The sequence below is a fragment of the Sylvia atricapilla genome, chromosome 13, assembly GCF_009819655.1.
Source record: "Sylvia atricapilla isolate bSylAtr1 chromosome 13, bSylAtr1.pri, whole genome shotgun sequence".
Classification (NCBI taxonomy): domain Eukaryota; kingdom Metazoa; phylum Chordata; class Aves; order Passeriformes; family Sylviidae; genus Sylvia; species Sylvia atricapilla.
This window is the reverse complement of record NC_089152.1, coordinates 16,755,963-16,778,201: the sequence shown is the minus strand read 5'-3', so window position 1 is coordinate 16,778,201 and position 22,239 is coordinate 16,755,963. Positions and strand designations below refer to the sequence as shown.

General features: G+C 42.7%; 1 protein-coding gene across 1 annotated transcript; it reads right to left on the bottom strand.

The window, feature by feature from the left end:
- Positions 1 to 1,912: 1,912 nt before the first annotated feature.
- TPM1 (tropomyosin 1) lies at positions 1,913 to 21,831 on the bottom strand. The gene is given in 10 exon segments (XM_066328591.1): positions 1,913 to 2,870; positions 10,606 to 10,675; positions 10,936 to 10,998; positions 11,542 to 11,617; positions 12,431 to 12,501; positions 12,984 to 13,101; positions 14,252 to 14,385; positions 20,470 to 20,711; positions 20,714 to 20,900; positions 21,551 to 21,831. Coding segments are annotated over 10 exon segments (1,158 nt in total). The 5' UTR covers positions 21,665 to 21,831; the 3' UTR covers positions 1,913 to 2,787.
- Positions 21,832 to 22,239: the final 408 nt, after the last annotated feature.

Below are 22,239 nucleotides of genomic sequence, written 5' to 3'. Positions count from 1 at the left end.
CTCAACTTAGTTTTTACAAGCCAGTGCTCTGTAGCTTCATTGAGTTTAGTTTGATTAGACACTGTGCATCTGAAGAACCCACGAGGTGTAGTGGCTTATGAGACATGGTAAAAACAATTTTCCTGCTCCAGCAAATACGCCCTTATGTGTATTTATGTGTCTGTTGCTAGTTGGCAAAAAAGCCACTTGGTGTGATTCATCATCATCATGTTCACTGCTCCATTCAGCTCTCCTTGAAACTGGAAAACTTTTATTTACCTATTACAAAGCTTTATGGATTCATCTGCAACAATGCACTTTGGGGAAGTCTACTCTGCAAACAGAATTTTTTCAGATTAATTCTTATCTCCTGACTGGCACATGCTTGCTCTATTAATGGTGACATACCATTAAGAGATATGAAAACCACAGCCTTCTCATACCCTTACACAGTGAGAGCTGAACTCAGATTCCCCAAACCACAAAGCAGTTCGTGGTCTCCTGAAAAGCAATTTTAAGCAGCAAACAAAGGGTCTGACCTCATTCAGACACATTGTTTAGGACTCAAGCACACGTAACAGCAATCCAGTGGAGCTGGCAGCACACTCAGCTGTGTAAGACTCGTAGCCCAGTGCCAAGAGCTCCTCTGTTCTACTCCTGCACAGCCTCCAACTCTCTGGGTGGCCTTTGGGCCCTACTCTACAAACAATTCCCAGCACAGTACTTTGTGATGGGAAGCCTTCCTGATTCCAGTGGAAGCCACACATGCATGGGGACTTGAACTCCTAGAGCTCAACTACCTGACACTTCATCCTTGTGCTAAGCAAGGAAGGAGCAGGAGATTAGAGTAACTTACCTCTGCACTGTGGTTGCAATTTTATCTGTCAGTCTCCAGTACAAGCTAAGGCCTTGCAGGAGCCTTGTAACATGTATTTTACTTCACAAAAACACAAAAGAAACATGAAGCCAAGGATTTAATCCTTTCCATTTAGGATGACTTGGCAGCAGCTAATAAATCACACAAAAGCTTGTAATGTTACCAAGTTCCTCCCTTTAAAACACAATCAAAAAAAGCCAGACTCGTACCAGCTCATGTTCCCTCTCTGACTCCCACTTAAGCTGAAATTATTGTGCATTACTTTACCCCTTTACCTGCTTACACCAGTGGCTGATAAAGTTATCTGTTTCCAGTTGCTTGCTAAGGGTCCACTAATGGAAATTCTTAGGTGATCTGGAAGGTTTATCTGTGCCTGTCTCCTATCAAGCTCCTTGCTGCTAGAGGGGTGGACAGCATCAGCTTTCAGCAATATACTACAGAAAAAGAAGGAATAAAAATTATTTTTCAAATCCTGAAGCTATCCACTGACATACCTCACAATTCAAATAAAGACACTACATATGTAGAAATTAGCAACCAGTAGTGGAAGGTTGAGTGAAAGCATCTCTTATGAACATGACATGTGATTTTTGAAGGTTTATCACTGTATTGAAGTAAATTAGCACATATTATCAGGTAATATATACAAATAAATGCTGGTGTTTCCAAGAGCACGGCCTTCAGGACTCATTTCCCAAAGAGGTCTATGGGACTTCTGCAAAGGTCTTACCAAAATAATTTTGGTCAGTGAGGAGTAATTCTGGAAAGTTCTGTCACCTCCTAGGGGGTCATTGCATCCTGCACACACACCTGGGCAAGCAGCCAAGGGACAGCGACAGGCTCCTGCAATATGGCCCTCAAGGGGCCCCTCTGAGCAGCTACAGACCCACAGCTCTCCAAAACACATTTCTGTACGTTGGTCTAACAACACAGAAAAGACTGAGAGCAGTGTGTTAACAGTGTTTCACACAATGAGAGACACTGCACACATGCAGAGTTCACAAAGGGAGGCACAGGAAATCAATGTGATGAAAAACAAACCACAGGAGAACAAAATTTAAAAAATGTCCTAAAATGTGCATTTTATTTCATATAATTATACAATGTTTACATACAGGTATACTTTTAAGACTGCTCAAAGAAAGTGTGAAAAAAGTGAGGCAAATATCAGTTTAAAAATTCCTCCCCTACCCCAAGTCCCCACAAATAAAATACATTTTAACACAATCTCTTCCAAATTAATGTTTTGTCCTGAATTTATTGAATCTTTCATTTCAACATGAAAAATACAATCGAATGAAAACTCAAGGTGAAATGCTGACCTACACTTCTGTATTGAGTTGCAAGAATACAATTTAAAACCTTTAAAACCTTCAAGAGCCTTCACTTGTCTCCATTGCTTATGTATCTTCATTTTACTGAATTAGAAGGCACAGAAAGTCCAAATTCTCACAGATCAGTCAAGGTCTGATAAAAATAAATTACTGTGCTGGACTACTCCTGACTTGTCTGATATCAAACAAAAGACTTCAAGTAGAACCTTTTGTTGAAAATAGCACCATTTCCACCTGATCTCTCTTGAACACAAAAATCATTCTTCTTGTGTAAAAACTGTAGTTGGCACTTGAGGTGGGACACTTTCTGCCACGGCCAGGATTCTTCAAAGACTAAACATATCCAATTGCTGAACTCTCTACAAAGTGTAGGTAACATTTTTGTTGGGAAATGGCACGTTTAAACCATAATGTAATGTTGCTTAACCCGCATATGGCTTGCCCATTTTGGTGTTTCCCTGACCCCTGCTTGGTAATTTAGCAGATGTTCTTGTGACTGTGGTGAAACTAAAAATAAAAGACATGGTTTTTGGGGCTTCACGGCAAGCAGGTGTAAAAATAATAAAACAAATAGTGTGGTTGACGCTAAGAAGGTTTTCACATGTTGTTTAACTCCAGTAAAGTTTGATCCAGCATCTGATGCATACTAAGGTTTTCTTCTTTGGCATGCGCCACTTTCTCTGTTGTGGGATTAGAAAATTAAAACATGAATAGCAGTTCTTTGGAGGCACTGATTCTCAGAACATGAAGGCATGCAATCATCATTTCTCTCAGAGGGTTTAGAAAGTTAAGAAATGTGCATGCTCATAAATACCAATGTTTCCAGATAACACAACCAGAGAGAATTTCAAATTAATAAAACAAACAGCAAGTATTGCAAGTTTAGAACTGTTTACAGCTGCATTTGTTAAGAAAATGCACTGCCAACAATGCTCTGGAAACTCTTTGCTTATAGGTATGTGAGATAATAAGTGATTTTTTTTTCTTTTTTTTTTTTTTAATAGGCAATAAAGTAAGTTCTTTGCAGATGCACATTAAAAGTTTCACAGAATTCAAAACCACAAAGAACAAAAAATTTAAAACTATTATGGTTTTCAGTGAAGTGATCTTTAAGAAATTTATTTTTTCTTGAAAATAAATAAACTTGAAGTTAGTAGCCTTATGTTGCATGCACACTTTTATAGGACAATCACTTAACACACAGAGTTGATACAATAAGTGAGCATAACCTTCTGGTGGTGCATCCCACTGGGATCCAGTAATAATAACTTCATACTATGCAAGCATACCTTTAAACTGATTGGGAATTGTCAGATGGAGCTTCCATTCTTTTTTTTTTTTTTTTTTTTTTTTTTAGTGTCAAATACAAGCCAAATTCACAGTAAGGCAAAATAAATTATCACATCAAAGTCTCCAGACAAAACAGCTGTAAGTATCCTTTAAGTCGGTTTTGAAATACAGAAATATGAATTCTAGTGAATATTCCTCTCTCGCTGTGGTAAAAATCTTAGGGCAAATTTATGTTGCTGCATAAAGTGAGTGCCTTTCTGCAAGGCAGGCTTGTTACTTTTTTGATACTGTTAGCAAAAAGCTGTAGCTCTTTACTTAAGTGGAAAGAAGCTACTGCACAGCAGAAGAGCTTAGTGCTCCTCCAAAACAGGTGTGCAGACACACAAGAAAAGCCTCATCCAAAAGAAGCATTTCCATATTTTCCCAAGAGAAACTGAGAATTTCTTTCATTAATTTACCACAGAATCAACAGCTAAAAAAAAAAAAACCCACATCAATTTCTAAGCTTCTTGCTTTTTTCTACATTTACTGATTCATTCTTAAAGGAAATTTGGAAGAAGGTGTTTTCAAACAAGTTAACAATATAGTCACACTAAAGTTTAATCCTCATTCAATGCCAGCTTTAGTTCATTAGTTAGGCGACTGTTTTGCTCAAGTTGCTGGTAGAGTTGGTCTGTACAGGCAGCAAGCAGGTTAGAAGGGAAAAAAGAGGCAGAATGAAGACAGATTAGACAGAGAAAACAGTTAAATAAGAGTTAATAAAGAAACTGGTCACATGACAGACAGTTCAGTAACATAGAGAGAAACATTTTACCTCTGTTTCTAGAACTCTAGTAATTAAATAGCTACTCCAAGGAACAGCTATTGTACCAAATGAAGAACTGGCTAAGAATCCTGTTGTGGGGAACAGCTGTGAGACACAAACTGGAATAGAAATGGAAGAACTGCAACTACATTCTTAAAAGTACTAAGTCGTGCTTTAGTCTTCTGTACAGCGTGTGAAAGGTTTTATGGGTGCCATTTTTCTTTGCAACTATTTAAGGTGTGGTGGAACCTCATCTGCCAGGAGAGAGAAAGGGATTGCACCACAGCCAGCACAAGTAACAGCAGAAGAGATGCTAACAGGCAACTACCACCAGGCCTGACTCAGCCCATACTCCTTCCCTAGGAAATCTGATGGGCTGAAACGTTATTTTTGATAAGAAAATATACTTATGTTACTGGAATCAACACATTTTGATACCTTTAAATTGCCAAGCTTTACTTTGTAAGAAAACAGACTCACATTTGGTGAAAATAAAAAGGAAGGATGAACACCTTGCTCAAAAACAACAAACAAAGAGGACGATTCATGTTGAAACAGAACAGCCACAGCCATGTCGTGACAGCACATTTAGTGAGAGTTGCTCTGAGAGTGAAAAAAATGTTCCACAATGGCTTTTGACTATCTTGTGTTCTCAAATTGTCCATGTTCTTCTCAATAGCCTGACTGCACTCCTGACCTCTTGAGCCCAGATTATTCCCCTACAGGAAATGACTGTTTCTGACTCTTTTCCACGAGCTGCCTAACAGCTTCCACAGGAATCCTCTTCCCCTGCAGGCACTGGACAAGGCAAAGCCGTGCAGTGAGCTGGTCTGCAGGACATGCTTGTGTGGTGAGCAACTCCTCCCAGCTTCCTCCCTAGCCCAGACTCCCACAGGCAGCTCAGTAAAGCCAGGGCATTTTTCTCAGCTCTGATCCTGCATCAGCAACAAATGGATCTTGTCCCTCTCATCATGATAATGTCACATATATGTGGAAAAACCATCAAAACCTTAGGGTAACTATAACTTTACTTTGTCTGACAAAGTGTACATAGTTGTTACTCCAAAATGAATTGTGAACTTATGCTTACCATCATCACAGAAATCTCCTCTCTGACTGAGGCAGAGATTTACAGTATTTCTCAACTTCCAAAACAACTCAATCCCCCAGTAAAGCAGGGACAGCACTTCCCAAGTGTACAGGGAGCCCTTGATTCCCCATGGGCTGCGTGTCCACCTGCTCCAGAGGCAGAGTCCCAGCAGCAGAGCAGGGAGTTCTGGCTCTGTGCAGAACCAGCAAAGCTCAGCCTCTGCTCAGCAGAGCCCAGAGCCAGCCCTGCATTCCTGGGAAGAAGTCTCAGGCACAAAAAGAGCCAGACATGGCAGGTACAACACTACAACTGACAAGAGTGCTCAACTGCACTGGAGCAGGGAACCACAACAGCTTCCTGGAGTGAAAATCAGTGCAGCAGAACCAGCCAGGAATTCTGCATGGAGCTACCTGGGGATCTACATTGCACTGCCCATTTCCAGTACTCTGGTCAGCAATCTGTTCATCCTTCACCTCATCATGTATGACTCATACAAAAGGCAAAATTTTAATAGTGATGTTTAAAATCAGTATCTTAAAAAAATGACAGGTTCCTACAGTAGATTTTGCTTTGTTTACTTTTCTTAAGACACACCAGTATTGCAAGGAATTGAGTGGACAAAAAACTCTGCTAAAACAATGAACCAAAACACAACAGATTAAGAAGCTGGAGTTGCTGTGGCATATTTTACTCTGGCACAGATGACAAGTTACAGCTGACCACATTCCCCTTAACTCCAGCATTTGTGAATTTGGTAGCCTCAGTCATTTTACAAATGCTCATCCCATTATATTTGGTTAACTTTTATATATCCCATTCTATTTGGTTACACCTCACACATAGCCATGTACTACTCTTCAACTGGCATACAGTAAGTTAGTGCAAATAATAAAGTTCAATATCTGTGATTGCTGATATATATATCCTGTATTTGGGTTATATATCCCCCAGCCAGCAACATTAGGATGTGTCGTAGACAGAAAACTGGGATTTGCCAAAATTATCCAAGGATGGCAGGCCAGGAAGAAGAATGCATCCATTTGCAAGCCTTATTTGGAAAACAAGTTTTGAGGAGGGGAGAAAATCTAGTTTAGACTGCACTGTTGAATAATCTTGAAACTGAATAAGAAAGAGACATTTACATTATTCTACAAGTTAAAAACTACAATTCAGCTATGGTATAATGAATTTATTTAGCTTTGGTGATTTAGGAACTTTAGCAACATATAGAGTTACAACATCACCAGAAATCAACCTGGTTTTCACTTTCACGTGAACTGGAAAATAATTTCTTTCACTGTGATGTAAACGAAGTTAAAATAAGGCAGTAAACTCCCTAGTTGCAAATAGCAATACAAAAAAGCACACAATGTCACTATTTAATGCTTCATTCTTAATTAGACAGTGACATATCAGCTGAAACATGAAATCCATGATGTTCCACTTTGCAGCAGAATAATTTAATTAATAGTATAATCATGAAAATTTTCCTACTCCAGCTTTGAAACATCTCTCATGAGCCTGCAATTCAAACTCACAAATCTGAACTAAGCACAAGTGCAACATGGAAAGCTACCAAAATCTCCCCAATGAACTTCCAATCCTATCATGCCACTCAAGAAAAACATATTGTAAAAACCCCAAAATGTTAGCAAGCATCATCTCTGCTGAATAATTGAGGTGTGAAAGAGGAAAAAAACTTTCTGCAAGACATTTCAAGGATTATTTTTGGGTGAAAAAGTTATAGAGTTTTTGATACTGTCTCTTTAAATCGGTCTCAAATATATAAGTTAATGAACAAACATTTAGATAAAGATAAGAAATCTTCAGCATAAAGCTAGGAAAAGCTAGATCAGGCTTTAAAGTGAAAAATCTGGTCATATCAAGGATGTAACTGCTCTCTCAGCCATGCTCCCACGACCAAGTGACCCCAAGGAAGTAGTGTCATTGCAAATTTTGTCCTAATAATAACAGCTGGAAAAATTCCTATTACATCTATTTTTCATTTTATCTGCAGCAGAGTTTGAGAAAAACTAAAATAATAACTCGTCAGTTTTAGCACCAGCCCACACATTGCACTCACTGGCTTGGCATTGTCAACATTCAGGCAAAAGTGTTTTCAGCTAAAAAAAAATGAAAACACCAAAAAAGAAAATCCCTAATGGCATAAAAGCGCAAATTTTATTAATAACGTAAATAGTTATTTAAATAAATAAAAGGCAAAGGAATAGCAAAAGGGATACAGCTGGGATATTTATTTTACATTGAGAAATGTAGTTTCTGTACAGCAGAGCACAAACAGAGCATGTTCTGAGACAGGTGATAGAGGAAGAGTCAACTAAGCTAGAAGACAGGACAATGAACCCATGAAACATCCAAAGCTTGGAAAGATGTTTTATCCAACCCGATGAAGGTGTCTTTGGAGAACTGAAGCAAAGAAATTTATCTGCATGAAAAGAAAAAGTGAGATAAGGTAGAAAATGAAAAAAGATGCAGTAAAGACTTCCAAAAAAGCAGCAATGGCACAGCAGAGCCCAGCATGCTGAGATGACTATGCTAGAGAAACAGCACACCATGCTGGGACTGGAATGATAGAGTCATGTCCTCATGTACCAGTAGAGTACAATTTTAAGTCTGTTTTCCACTTAGAAATATCCCAAATTGAAGAAATATTGTAATCTCTGTATACAGAGGAGGAAAAAAGAAATCCATTTGCTTGATAAGCCACTGAGCAAAATCACATGTTGGGAAGGTATTTAAAAAGAAAAAATCAAAGCATACAAAGCAGGCAATATTAGGACCTCTACTAAAATGTTGGTAAGAGAGAAGGAGGAAAGTAACAAACAGACACGGGGACAAAAAAAACATGAAGGAAAAAACCATTTAAAATATGGTTTCAAGCTCTAAACAAACTCATTGAAAGCATGCCTGGGCTTCCAAAAGGGAAAGCTGGGATTAAACATTGCACATCCTAAGCACTCGAGAGCCACAGCTCTTCCCCTCTCCCGTGTCAGCTGCAGTGTTCATGCATGGGAAGGTGGAGGTAGCACAGCTGACCTCTGTTCAGAGTCCGTGCAACAAGAGTCAGTTTGTGTCAAACACTGTACTGATGAGTCACCTTACAGCTGCTGACTCTCCTACTTTCCTGCCACTCTTTATTTTTCTCTTTATGACTAAAGTTGGTATTACCACACTTTTAGTGTATGCAAATAAAATTACTACTGCTATTCAGAAAATACGCAGAAGCAACCTACAATTCAATCATTCCCTTTATGGGTTTTAATGACAAGGTATTTGAAATCCATTTCCACATGTGATTCAGCTAGTAACAGCTGAAATTTTCAGAGCAGTTATGGAAATTTAGATAAACACTTTCTACTGTCATTAACAGAGAACACAGCTAAATCTAAATTTCTCTGAAATCTTTGCAGGAACTTTGCCAGAGCAAACACTGACAGCAGGCAAAGGAATACACCCTTAAATGCAACATGTACCGCAGCAATTTTCTTTGGTAAAAAGAACATGATGGGCCTGGTAGACAATGTTTGAACAGAGGTGAACTGAAAGGATAAACACAGAGCTACAAACAAAGGGCAACCACAAGACACAAGGATTGCAGACGCAGAATCAAAGAGTAACCACAAGCTTTACAAAATCACCATGAGTATTTACCAGGCTTGGCACAACACTCACCCACACTTTGCCAGGGTAAAGCAAGTGTTCATGGTATTTTGTACACCTATTCTCTCTAAAGGAAAGCATCTCCCACTACACAGGGAGCATCATTTCACAAGGCCGGTACTGCGCAATCAGTGAGGGCAGGGAAGCAGGGGTGGGCACAAGCTGGGAAGACATTTACATGGAAGTCATATCATTGAGAGCGTGGTCCAGCTCCTCACTGATGGCTTTGTACTTCAGTTTCTGAGCATAGAGCTCATCTAATGGTCCCCCAGGGAAGGCAGAGGTGTGCAAGGAAATGGAGCAGGATCATGGGATGGAAGGTGAAGGTGGTGGCATGGGGATACCATCCAGAAGCCGTAGGAAGTGGGAAGAGTGCACAGAAAGAAGTGTTGTGACAGACAAAATGAAACCAAGTTAGAGAAGAATAAAAGAAAGAAAATGTTGAACAGTTCTATGCAACAAGTTCATTAACTGCGCTGCCAATGGGGCAACCTGTGATTACAGAAAACCAAGACGAGTACAAAAGAAGCAAAAATCCATGTTTCTGCCCTGGATTTTTGTTTTAATGTTTTTTGTTTTTGTTTTAATTAAGAGCAGACACAAGAGCTAGGGAGAAAAGATCCAAAAAACGGGGATGAAGGAGGGTATTACCATTTTCTACCACTTTTCTTTAAAAGCACTCTGGTTTGTGTGATGCCAAACTCAGCTTCTTACAGCAATTTTTTGTTCCTTCTAAACACTTATTTTTCTTCTCTACTTCCTTCCCAAGTCAGGGCTCATTTTTCAAGCTGCTGCTCATTTTCAGCAGCTACTTAGGCATTTCATTGCCTTCATGCAGAATCCACTGGCCACACCACGCAATTTAGCTTCTTCAAATCCTACACTTAGTGTAATGCATCTAAACAGCAAACTCCATAAAACTTCAAATTACAAAGTCCTACTGAATTATTTTTTCCAGAGGCAGAAAGCACATTCTACTGCTCTGCCGTAGTTCTGATAGATTAATCAAAACCTTAGAAACAAACCCTGTGAAGTTAAATAAGCTGTCCTTTCTGATTATGTATACAATCTATTAGCTTTATCAAAACCCAACGACTGGTCTATGCCACAAAATGCCTGCCGTGACCCACACTTATCACTGCAATAAATTAGGTTAGCTTGCTACATTCCTAACTATTGCAAACATAATACAATATGCCTCATCAGCTTTTTACTAAGATGATAACAACACTTCTCACCTGATCATTTACCCTGTAACACTGCTATATTTCCAAATAGAAGAGTATAAAGCAAAACAGTGGAAGGAGTCTTGAGAATATAAGAGAAAAAAGTCACAGGCAAGAGCAAAACACGGTTCACCTGAAGCACGTAAGTTATCTATACATTTCATTTGGAAAAATATTTTATCTACTCTTTAGGCAGACCCATTTCTATAAGCAGGACAAGTCAGCCCAGTAGAATTGGGTATTAAAAAAAATATCAACAAAAAACCCCACACAAGAGAATAAGAGATGTACTTCCACAGTAAGTAGAGAAACAACCTCCATACCTTCTAGGTCATCAATGCTCTTCTCCAGCTTGGTTACTGACCTCTCAGCAAACTCAGCACGGGTCTCAGCCTGCAGTCAGGACAAACACAAACTACTTTAGGAAACACATACACAGTACTCAGGAGTAGAGGAGAAATAACTCAGATGAAAAAGTACTGTGAGAGGAGGCAAATAATAAGGCTAATATAAACTGATTTCTAGGGAGATATTTAACATTAAACTGTTTCCAAAATGGTACGTTCATCCTCAACAGTACCAAACTAATGTTTATACTAAAAGAATCAAAGGTGCGTTGGAAGATATGTTGCAAAGAACAGCTCTAATTTTACCTCCTTCAGTTTGTCAGTCAGAACTTTAATCTCCTCTTCATACTTGTCTTCTTTCTGTGAGTACTGTAATTAGAAAGAGGATCACTGGTATTAGATGGGTATTCTAAATATACCAAAATGCCCCACATTGGAAACTCTTGTAAGAGATTATCTGTACACAAGAAATTGTTATAGGTAAAACAGAATTAATTCCACTTGGAAGGCTGTGGTAATACAGTTTAATAGAGTCAAATTTCCCTTGAGTTACATTCCAGTGCAATATGGTGGGAACTTTGAGAAGAAATCAGAACTACAGTTTTAAAGAGGAATGTCTTTTGGGGAAATTTAATATTAGTACACAATGCCATTTTAAAGGACAGTCTATAATTAACACTTAATCCTGTCAGAGTACTCAACAGAACGTGTGGCCAAATAATACTGACCTATCTGGAACTACAAGATATGGTATAGTCCAGTAGGAGCCAAATACGAATTGAGCAGTAAATCCAAATGCCTCTATTGACAACAGCCCTGAAGACATGCTGTGAAGTGATCAGCATACAAAGAAAACCCCACAGGCCAGATGACAGTGAAAGGGACACATTCTCACATAAGTCTCTAGCCTACCTTCTCAGCCTGAGCCTCCAGCGACTTCAGGTTGTTGGTCACAGTTTTCAACTCCTCTTCAAGCTCAGCACATTTGCTGTTATTTTGGAGGGAAGGCAGGAAAGGGGAGGATGGAAGATTCAGTCAAGCAAAAGAAACAGGAGAAAATAGGGGGAAAAGATAGAGAAAAATGAAACCAATTATAGGGCAAAAGAATGGCCTCAAAAGCAGCTGATCCATCAGAGATTGAAAGCAACGCTTTGTGATGCCAAATACCAGTTCAAGTGCACATTAAGACAATGACCAGACAAATTTATCTACAGCTCTTGGCTTACACAGAAACATTTACTTTTACACGTGAGACAGTTCAGCTTCTTTTGGCTGCAGAGAAGATCAGTTTTAAAGATAAAAATCAATAAAATAAAATAAAAAAGAGACCAAAGAAAACCACCAAAGCAAGATGCAAAGAGAGTAAGGAGCATAGCAAGGACTTATTTGCTACTACTGAGTGAGTTAACTGGCTATGGAAGCTGAAAGACTTGGGTTGCAGTTAAACCTAAAAACTGTCTATTAGTATCAGTACCTTATCCTCTGCAGCCATTAATGCTTTCAAGGTTTGATCCATTATTCTTAACTGTTCTTCCAGCTGTCGGACTTGGCTGTTAGTGAACACATGAAATGCACAAAAGCCATTCACAAAATCAGTGTGCAGGTACAGCATGCAGTGACAAAACACACGCGCACACACAGAGCAACACATTTACTTTGGCACTGACCATTTATTTCAACGATTACAGTAAATGAGCAAAACATAGCTTTGAGCTGAACATACAGTGTGCTGCCAACGTTTCATGCAGTTACAGTTCTATTCTAGCACCTCACATCCATCTCAGGGCAGTTCCACACTTACCTTTCTGATAGTTCAGCACGCTCCTCAGCGCGCTCCAGGTCACTCTCAATGATCACCAGCTTACGAGCCACCTACAAGGACAGGCAAGGGACAATCAGGGATATTATGTTGCTGCACTACATTTATTATGTTGTTTTACACTATATAAACTATATTATGTTGTCACCTGTTTCTAGAACCTACAAAACAGGGGGCCAGACCTCTTCATTTTTTGGTCAACACATGAGTTTTGATTATGTGATATCTTTATTATTCATTTGAGAGAGTTATCTGATATTTTTCAAGACATCCCCTTCATTTACCAAAAGGTAACTGGGAAGTATTTCTCTCCCTAAGAGCTTAGGGAATACTCTCAAACATTTTAGTGAAAGATCTAAGCACAGATCTCCTGCCACCTTGTCCCTTGAGGCATCTGAGTGCCTGATTTTCCTTCCACAGCTGTGAAGAGAGGTGCCTGTGATCTTTTGAACTTAGAAGGCAAAAGAAAGAAACAAGAATTACAGGCACAGCCTAATGGGCTTTAGAAAGAGATGACCTGCATTCAAGAACTGACCTCTTCATACTTGCGGTCAGCCTCTTCAGCAATGTGCTTAGCCTCTTTAAGCTGGATCTCCTGGATTTCCATCTTCTCTTCATCCTTCTGGGCTCTATTTTCAATGACCTTCATTCCTCTGAAAAACGTGAAAAACAGGAAATGCAAGGTTCGGGGCTTGCCAGTTTATCTCCAGCCCTACTACCTGTGGTATGTGATTTTCAGACAGTTGTATTCAGGTGAAGGAAGCACATCAGACATTGAGTCTTCACACCACAGATTTAGTCCCATGCACTCACATTTCAGGAGTTCAAGGAACAAAACATGTCTTAGGAAGGAAGAAAAAGCGTGATTTGTTTAGCTCTTTCTGTAGTTTAGCTATAGGAAAAACTCATAGAAAGGTAAACAAAGGGTGTTGCTTCTAAAGACCTAACAAGATTGAAAACATCTGTGCTCTTACACTCATCAACAGCGTATTACAAACCTTGCAGGACTGACAAGAATGATGTCTATGGGCCAGACTCCCCTGGGTTTTGCAATGTCAGAGCCCTAGAAGCTCTCTGTGCTCTCTAAAAGCAAAATTTAAATCCTTTATAACAAGAAACACTGTGTGTTGCACATGTCTGACCCAAAATTACCTTAAATGTTTCCAAACACACACTGAGTCTCTGGCACATTTCTTTTCAACAGACTGCAAGGACATACAGAATGTGTGGGTTTCTTTCACAATAAAAAGTTCTATCACAGGTATAAAATACAAATGGAAGAAGAGAGAAGATCATCCAACGTCATAAATCTTGAGTTCCTAACTTACATTACGGACTTCTGGAAATCTGAAGGAATTATCAGTCTCTTTTCTTTGCTCACTTTCACATACCAATCTTGCCAACAGGAGAACCAAAGCCTCTCCCAGCATTTTGCTATTCTCCAGGTGAGATTTGCCACCCACAACGAAAGCAAGAATCACACAACAGCACCAGAGTATTACAGGGAGTTGTCATCCAATAAGAGAAGTCTGGGCTGGGCTAAGCAGTTTTCCCAGGATGTGGCATGATACAGCAAAAGACCTACCACACTTCAATCTCATCTTCACAACTGGACAAGAATCCAAGCTGAGATATTTTGGACATTTCTACAGACAAGCTGTAACTGAAGTCCATGTATGAAAAGAGCAGATTGCACATGTTCAGAGACCTAGGAGTGGTTTAATTTATTTCCCTAACCCACACCCTAGCAATTATAATCTTTGTCATAAGGGTAGCAATCCATTCAGGTGTGGCTCCCCCCACCTTTCGCTCTCATCTGCAGCCTTCTCAGCCTCCTCCAGCTTCTGCAGGGCAGTGGCCAAGCGCTCCTGAGCCCGATCCAACTCTTCCTCAACCAGCTGGATGCGTCTGTTCAGAGAAGCCACTTCACTCTCAGCCTAAGCACAGGAAGAACAGAAATTAATTCATAGTAAGGCACTCATCTTCCCTTGTAAAAGGGTACCCCATTACCTGCTAGTGCCATTTAACAGCACTTCTGTAATTTCTGACTTCAGCCACTAAAAAGTCCATACACAGAGATGTACACGATTGAATTGTGAGGTTATTGCATAACAAAGGAAAAAAGTGGTTAATGCTTGCTTTCAATGAAGCACATCGAGGACTGTACAATTTGTACTAGAAAGAACAGCACAGGAAGAATTATGCACCATTACCCAAATATTTTCTGTTATTGTATTTGCAGACCATCCCTTTTTCTAATCAAATCAACACAAACTAATTACTCAATTCTTCTGTTACCCCAATGCCTTTATTTATGACCTTTCACCATATTTTGTAAGAATTGTCCCAACATTCCTTGAGTTCCAGAAGAAGGGTTCAGTGTAAACATGTAAAAACACACCTGGATCAGCACTTGCAATGAGACAGCTGACACAGTGGGAGTATGAGAACATTTAAGAAGTGCCTGAATACCCAGAAGTTTTGTTTACAGGCAAGCTGTGCAAGAGTTGACAAAAAAGGCACCAGCAAGTGGTGGTGGTGTCCTGGTACAGGCAGCAATCCCTTAAAACATCTTTTCTTTCTCTTTCCTCCCATAGTTCCATTCTCAATCTTCCCCTAAATTTGCCTTTCTTGAATTACCTGTTTACTTAACCTTCTGTACAACACCTGCAACTCATCTGCCTCTTATCATTACAAGCTATTACATATTACAGCCTCAAACCTAGACTTGCTGAATTTGCAGGGTAAGTTCTAAAACAGCCTCCTCTTGGTGGTAACCTCATCATTAAACTTATTTTCTTTCAAAACTATATTAAGCACAAAGTATATATAAAAGGGTAACTATTCTAAAAAGTTAATTACTCCAGAGAATAACACTTGATTAGTACTGAAAACTAACATATATGATATATATTTGCTATATCCCAATTTCCAATGATTTCTAGCTGAGAGGACAATCAACCCTCTGGCAAAAGTAGATACCAAAAGTATCAGTTTGGTACTTTCTCTTCTTTAACCAGAGGTAGCTGGATACAGTTGTCCACAGCAAAGGTTTTGCTGTACTTAACACAAGAAAGAATAACTTACAGGCCAGACAAGTAAAACGTGGTTTAAAACCTTTGACATAAAACTAACCATGTCCAGCTAGAATGACTAAAAGTAACACATAGGCAGGGAAGCAATTATATTTTTGAACATTAATATGCATTGGCAGTGAACACACAGAACCAGAAGGAGAAGAAACATGATCTTTAGAGATCCACATTATTCCAAATATAAAACATTTAGCTATGTAATCATGCAGTAGTACTCCAAATGTGTGGGTTTGGACTTCTGACTTTAAAATGGTAAGAATTTGAACTCTCAGATTTAAGAAAGAAAATGACCTTTCATAAAGGCTACCCTAGGGAAATTTGTAATGTTACAAGTTAATTATTATCATGTCAAGACTCCTCATCATGATAAGAGCATAAAACGTGCTTCAAAAACACAAGGTGACTAAAGTTCAAGTTTTCACTTCCTGCTCCAGTAACTCACTAAGAATTTACCAACCAGCCTTATATGGCCCCAGATATTTTTTCTGCAGAGCAGGACTTCACTCCTTATATGGCAAGGAAGGAAAAAACCCCAGTGATATTCGGGGCACTCCCACTGCTACCATGCAAACATAACCTGCGTTTCTGCCGTGGCACTTACACACCACATATTTTTACAATGAGTGATGACATGGGTAAGTTACCACTGGGTATTAATTATCACTATTATAAGGGAGATTCTGTGTTCCAGAAGGAGGAAGAAAAATGCATTTTGAAAAAGTAACTACCAACAGCCCCTTGAGATGTACGTATTCAAACCAGAAGATTCCTTTTCAAGGGAATGGCTGCTAGTCACAGCCTTGAAACTTTTAACAATCTGGTTTAACAATCAAAAGCTGGAGGCTGTGCTATGTTTTGGCCAGAGCTGTAGTTTTTTCATTGTTTGCGTATGTGTACGTCGCACAGGAAGAAAAAACCCTCCTGTAACAACCTCAGCTGGTCACACGCCATACACCTCAGGCATTGCACTGAGGGAAGGGGCAGATTCACACCTCAGCTGGAGTGCTGCAGTGCTCTCAAAGCTTCCCTCCTCAAGCATGCAGAAATACAGCTGCAACAATAAAACCCCTCATCTGTAGCCAGCACTGCAGAAAAAGCACACGTCTACATGTGCCTGGGAGTTCAGTTTTCAGCCTTTATTCAACCCAGTACTGAGCCTTCCACACAAAAACTTCAATACCATGTAAACGTACTCTACAGAATTCCACATAAACCGACTCCAGAGAAGAGACAAACATTAACCTTTAGGGTCCTAAGCGTTATTGCAATGTAGCTGAACTCTTAAGGGAAGACTTCACCAGAAGGTTGTAATCACTCCTCCAGCACTATTCCTTCTGCCACAAAAGTTACCAGCAAATCTTCCCTTTTCAATAGAAATTCCTTAATATATTGCTCAGAATAATATACGTTACTGAGAGTAGCAATATTTGCACGCTTTACTCCATAAAGCTTAGAAAACAAGTACGAGTTTTTTAAAAACAGAAACTCTTATGAAATGACTTATGGCTCTTCACTGTAAAAAAACGGATAGGCCAAGTGATCTGCAAGAATGCAATAGTTACACAAGCACAAGTAGCCATATTTTGTTCCATAAGGAAGATCACCTGCAAGTAATCAGGAGGCTCTTCCTTTGAACTTACTGCCCAGAATGTGCAGAAAGGCCTATTTTATAAGGAAATCAAATAATCACCTTTTTTTCCCATTGTAATAAACACAAGAGCTTTGTTCTTCTGCTTCGTTTTTATGCAACCACTGAAGACACTGAAACTGCCTCAAAGAACACTGTACATTTTACAGCAGGAAGCATTAAACTACAGCTGCTGGAACTCCCAAAGGTCAGTGATAAGACAAACCCTATCAGGGCTTTTTATTTGCATTGCCACCCATAATTACATCTCTCTACTACGTAAGCCAATGCTGCTCACACCTGATCTTGCCTCTGCCTAAAATCAAGCCTTATTGTTCCTTTCCCGTCTTGGCGAGCAGCTTTGATGAACGCACACACTAGAGATGTACAGCTGGGGCTGTACGCTCACACTGTCGGGGTGTTGCCAGGTACCACGGCCCATCTCAGGTTCAGTCTTACGTACTTCCCAAGAGTCGCCATGCTGACTCCCCACAGATGAACTCGTCTGAATGGGATAAGAGAACTAGGAATTGTGAGGTGGAAAAACCTCGTAAAACCTTGCTCATAGCCTAACACAAAACAAGTCATCTCAAGCATCTCGCTTAAGTCCAGTCTCATTCCAGCTCGGGGTTTTGCTGTCGGCCAGCACACCCAGCGCTGTCTCCCTGCGCACCGCACCTGGGCCCGGCCCACGGAGCACTCGGGTTACCGAGCCGGGGAACGCGGCCCCGCGGCCGGCCCGGCAGGTAACACCCATCTTGTCCGACACGGCGGCGATGGAAGCGGCCTCCCACTCCGCCGGCTCCGGCAGCCGCAGCAGCCGCGCCCCGAGACCCAAGCCCCCAAGCCCCGGGCCCGAGGGGCGGCCCTACCTCCTCCCGCAACGCCCGCTCCTGGTCCACCTCCCGCTGCAGCCGTCCCGCCCGCTCCTCAGCGGCGTCCGCCTGCTCCTGCAGGCTGCGAATCTTCCTGCGCACGGCCTCGAGCGAGCTCATCGCCGCCATGCCCGCACCTCGCCCAGCCCGCGCCGCCTCCCGCCGCCCGCCGCAGCCCCGGAAGTCCCCCCGCGCCGCAGCGCCCCGGGGCGGGGCTGCCGGCACCGGGGCGGGGACGGAGGATGGTCCAGCCGTCCTGAGGATGGGCTGGTCCTCAACCGGGATGGGCCGGTCGTGGCACTCAATGGGCTGGCCCTGGCCCGGTCCGACCGGGGTAGGGCCGGTTGTGGCTGGGGCCGGGCCGGTCCTGCCGGGAGCGCGGCCGTGCCCCGTGGATGTACCGGGGCAGCAGCGCCGCCTAGCGGCAGAGCGCGCGAGGTCCCGTGGACCGGAGGACCGTAGCCCGGACCCAGACCCACCTTTCCCTCCGCAAACCGCCCCTTTATGAGCGTCATAAAATGCCATCGAGCAGCCCGCCAGATGCTGCTGCACCGGCCTGGCTCCTGAGACACGGGGAGGGGAGAGGGGGCTGCAGCTGCCCCCTCTCGGGTGGGGTGGCTCCCGGGATGTGCCTGGCTTTTGGGAGGAGATGAGTCATACCGGACAGGTGAGATTTTCTCGTCCCAGTGTAAGGCGAGTCCATCCCAGCGAGACACTCCCTCCCTGCCTCTGCCGTTTTCCTAAGGCTTGGAACTATCCAAACTAACAAGGCAAATACCAGGTCAACTGCAATGCCCCAAATATACACTGCATTGCCAAACAAAGAAATAAGTTCCTAAATTGTCAGACATTCTCCATGCATACAAATATATAAGACATTTACCTCGATGAAAACAAGCCCCACCCTCCACCTGAGGGAAGACTGCAAATAAAATTGCCCTCAACTAGCTTCCAAATGCTGTTTTCCAGCAAGAGAAGGTGGCATGGGGATCAGTTAGGAAGATCATTAGTTTCACAACGGGAATCTAGTAGCATTTCTGCTGCCTTCATCCTAGGCAAGCTATTTCCAAATAGTCTGCATACTTTTCCATATAAGGAATATCTCCCCTGGATCTATATGCAGTTCCTTTGAACAAGCTAAATAAACGTCCTGCTAGGAAGCTGCCTCTCCTATGGCAGCCCTGCACAAAGCAGACATCTGATCCACATTATACACGGACCCCTCTCCCCTGTTCCTTTGAACACTTCTGTTTGTTAAGTCCTTGGGTTCTCTTTCAAAGCTATATGACTTACTTGCCATACTGAAGCTAAGCCTTTTCTTTTTATCCTTCATTCCTTTTAAAAGTAAAATAGGATAAAAACCTGTTGTCTTTCATGCGGAGTTGTTGTTTGTAAAATTTCCTTTTCTGAAAGTATCCTTCCTTCCCTTGAAATACTTTGCTTGCTTCATTTGTGGCAACTCCTTTTCACTATGGCTTTGAGGTTGACTTTTTAAAGCTGAGCTATAGGAAAAGGAGGGTCACAGCTTTGGAAATACTGTAGTTTCATCTAATCCTGAAATTCAGACCTGAGATTTACTCAAGGATAATTGAATTGTCCAACAGCAGCAATAGAGACCAGGACCTTAACTGTACAGACAATACACTCTAATGGATCCATGCATGCGATCCATGAAATGCATGTCAGGGACAGACAGGTGGGTGGGATGAGGGCATGGGAGAGGCACAAGCTCTTGCCTTATTACCATATAAAGTGCTGAGCTATATATATCTCCCAGCTTGCTCCCAGGATCCCTGTCCTCTGAACTGCAAAACTAACAAGTATCATCTTCCAGGCAATTTTCTGTCACACAAGACTGGACTTTGACAAGTGAAGCAGTTCCACTGACTTCCAAGGGAAAAAAAAAAAAAAAACCAAACCAAAGCAGGAGAGGACCTTTTATCTCAGGGACCAGTGAGCCAAACCAGTATCTAGCAGCAGTTCTAACACATGCATGCCTAGGAACAGCTCTCTTGAAAACAGAACTAGCAGCCCTTGCTCTTCTGGATCTCCCTCTCCTGCACCTACTCACTATTAACTCTCTGCTTCTGTTTTACTATCAAGACAGTGTTGTTCCAGCCTGAGCAGTTTTACCCATCACCTGAATAGATAAATCACCATTTCTTTACTTTCACATCTAGAGAGGCAAGTACACATGAAAAGCACATGTCAAGTGAGCAGAAACCCAATCAGACACCTCTGAGAGTGTGCAAACCTCATGCAGGGAGGCAGTGCTGTGTTTCCCAATTCCCTGTCCAGGAGGTGCCTGGACCCTGCCTTCAGCAAAGCTTTGTAGTGCTGCTGAGTAGGAGTCCAGGCTGTCCTGAGCAGAAGGAGTGTGGTTTCTCTATCGGGCTTGTGGTGAAAGGGATGGGGGTAACTTACATCTGTGGCCTTTTTGTCAGCCAGTTCCAACTTTTCCTGTGCATCTTTAAGGGACTCGGAGTATTTGTCCAGCTCATCCTCAGTGGCCTTCAGCTTCTTTTGTAGAGCCACCAGCTCGTCCTCCAGCTGTGATATGGGTGGAAAGCGGTGGAGAGGGGAGGGCGGGCAGGAAAAGGTGCAGCAGGCAGTGTGATCGTGCAAACGGAGAGGTGTGAGTGCAGAAGAGACAGAAAAGGACAGACAGACAGAGAGAGAAAGAAGGAGAGACAGTTAGATCCTCTTTGCTTCCAGCAAGGGCACGATACCTTGGCAGCATTCTCCTCTGCGGAGAGGAGGCTGTCCTCAGACTTGTGTAGCTCCTCCAGCACTTGGTCCCTTGAATCCTCCGTCACACGCAATTGCTTTTCCAATTGCACAATGTCATCCTCTAACTAGGTGCACAAGAGGAAATATAACGCACAAATATGTTTCTCCCTTGGCTTAGAAAACTGTGAAATTAATTTACAAATCACTCTCCATTTCCCCCTCCTCCTTCAGGATCTCCTAGAAACGTGCAAACAATCTGTCTTCCTCCCCGAAACGAATAAAGCCCCAGGCGTGAAGGAGGGGGGTTGGAGAAGGAGAAAAAAGTGGGGTATGCGTCTGGAGAAGGGCGGGAGGGCAGCTAGAATGGGACACATCTGCTGAATGATGCTGGAGTAGGCAAACACAGCTTTAACTGTCCTTTGCCAAACCGCCGCACATCAGTCCAGTGCTAACCAGGTGTTCTGGGCAGCCTCTCTAAGCCGACCCCCTGTGACAAAGGCACAGAGGCCACGCAGCTGTCCCAGGGCCCTGCTCCCCAGCTGGAATGGTGGGAACGGGGGAAGGACCTCCTGCAGCGCCCCTGGGAACCTCCAGCCAGCGGCTGCCAGGCTGAACTCTGCCTTAGGGAAAGTTTAACCAGTTCTGCAGGGGCGCGGGGGTGGAACACAAGGTACGGCTAGGGGGAAAAAAAGTGGGGAGGAGGGAAAAAAAGAACAGAATAGTCTGGAAAGATTTGCGCCCCGGCGCTGGCTGCGTCCGGGCCCTCGGTGCAGACCTGCTTGCTTCTCTCCTCCGCTGCCTTCTTGTCCGCTTCGGCTTGCTCGGCTCTGTCCAAGGCGTTCTCCTTGTCCAGCTTCAGCATCTGCATCTTCTTCTTGATGGCATCCATGGTGGCGGTGGGTTAGGGCGCGTCCCCGCGCGAATTGCTTCGAGAAAAACTTGGAAAGTTGCGGAGCAGCCCCGAGTCCGGACGCAGGGCCCCGGGGGAGCGGAGCGGAGCTGCCGGGCGGCGGGGTTGATCCGTGCGGGACGGGCGCCGGCCGAGTGCAAGCGGCGGGCAGGGAGCGCCTCACAGATATGTACTTTCCCAGGGGGCTGACTGCATTCCTCAAGACATCCAATACTTTTTTGGAAAGGACTTTTTTTTTTTTTCCCTCCCTCCCTCCCTCCTCCTTTCGTCCCTACCCCTTTCCCTGTCTCGCTGCCCCCGGGTTTTTTTGGGAGGCACAGCCTTCCCATTCGCTGCCGCCTGCCATTTGACCGTAGATATGACTATATATGGGATGCGATGGGCGAGGTAAGGCGGGGGAGCAATTTGTTCTCATTTCCAAATAGGCAGGACGGGACATTTCGCTGCTACTCCTGGGAGGAAAAAAAAAAAAAGAAAGTCAGCAAGCCGGAGCGCGGGGAGCAGAGGAGACGGGCGCGAAGGCTGCTCGCAGCGGACAGGGCGCCTGGGTGACA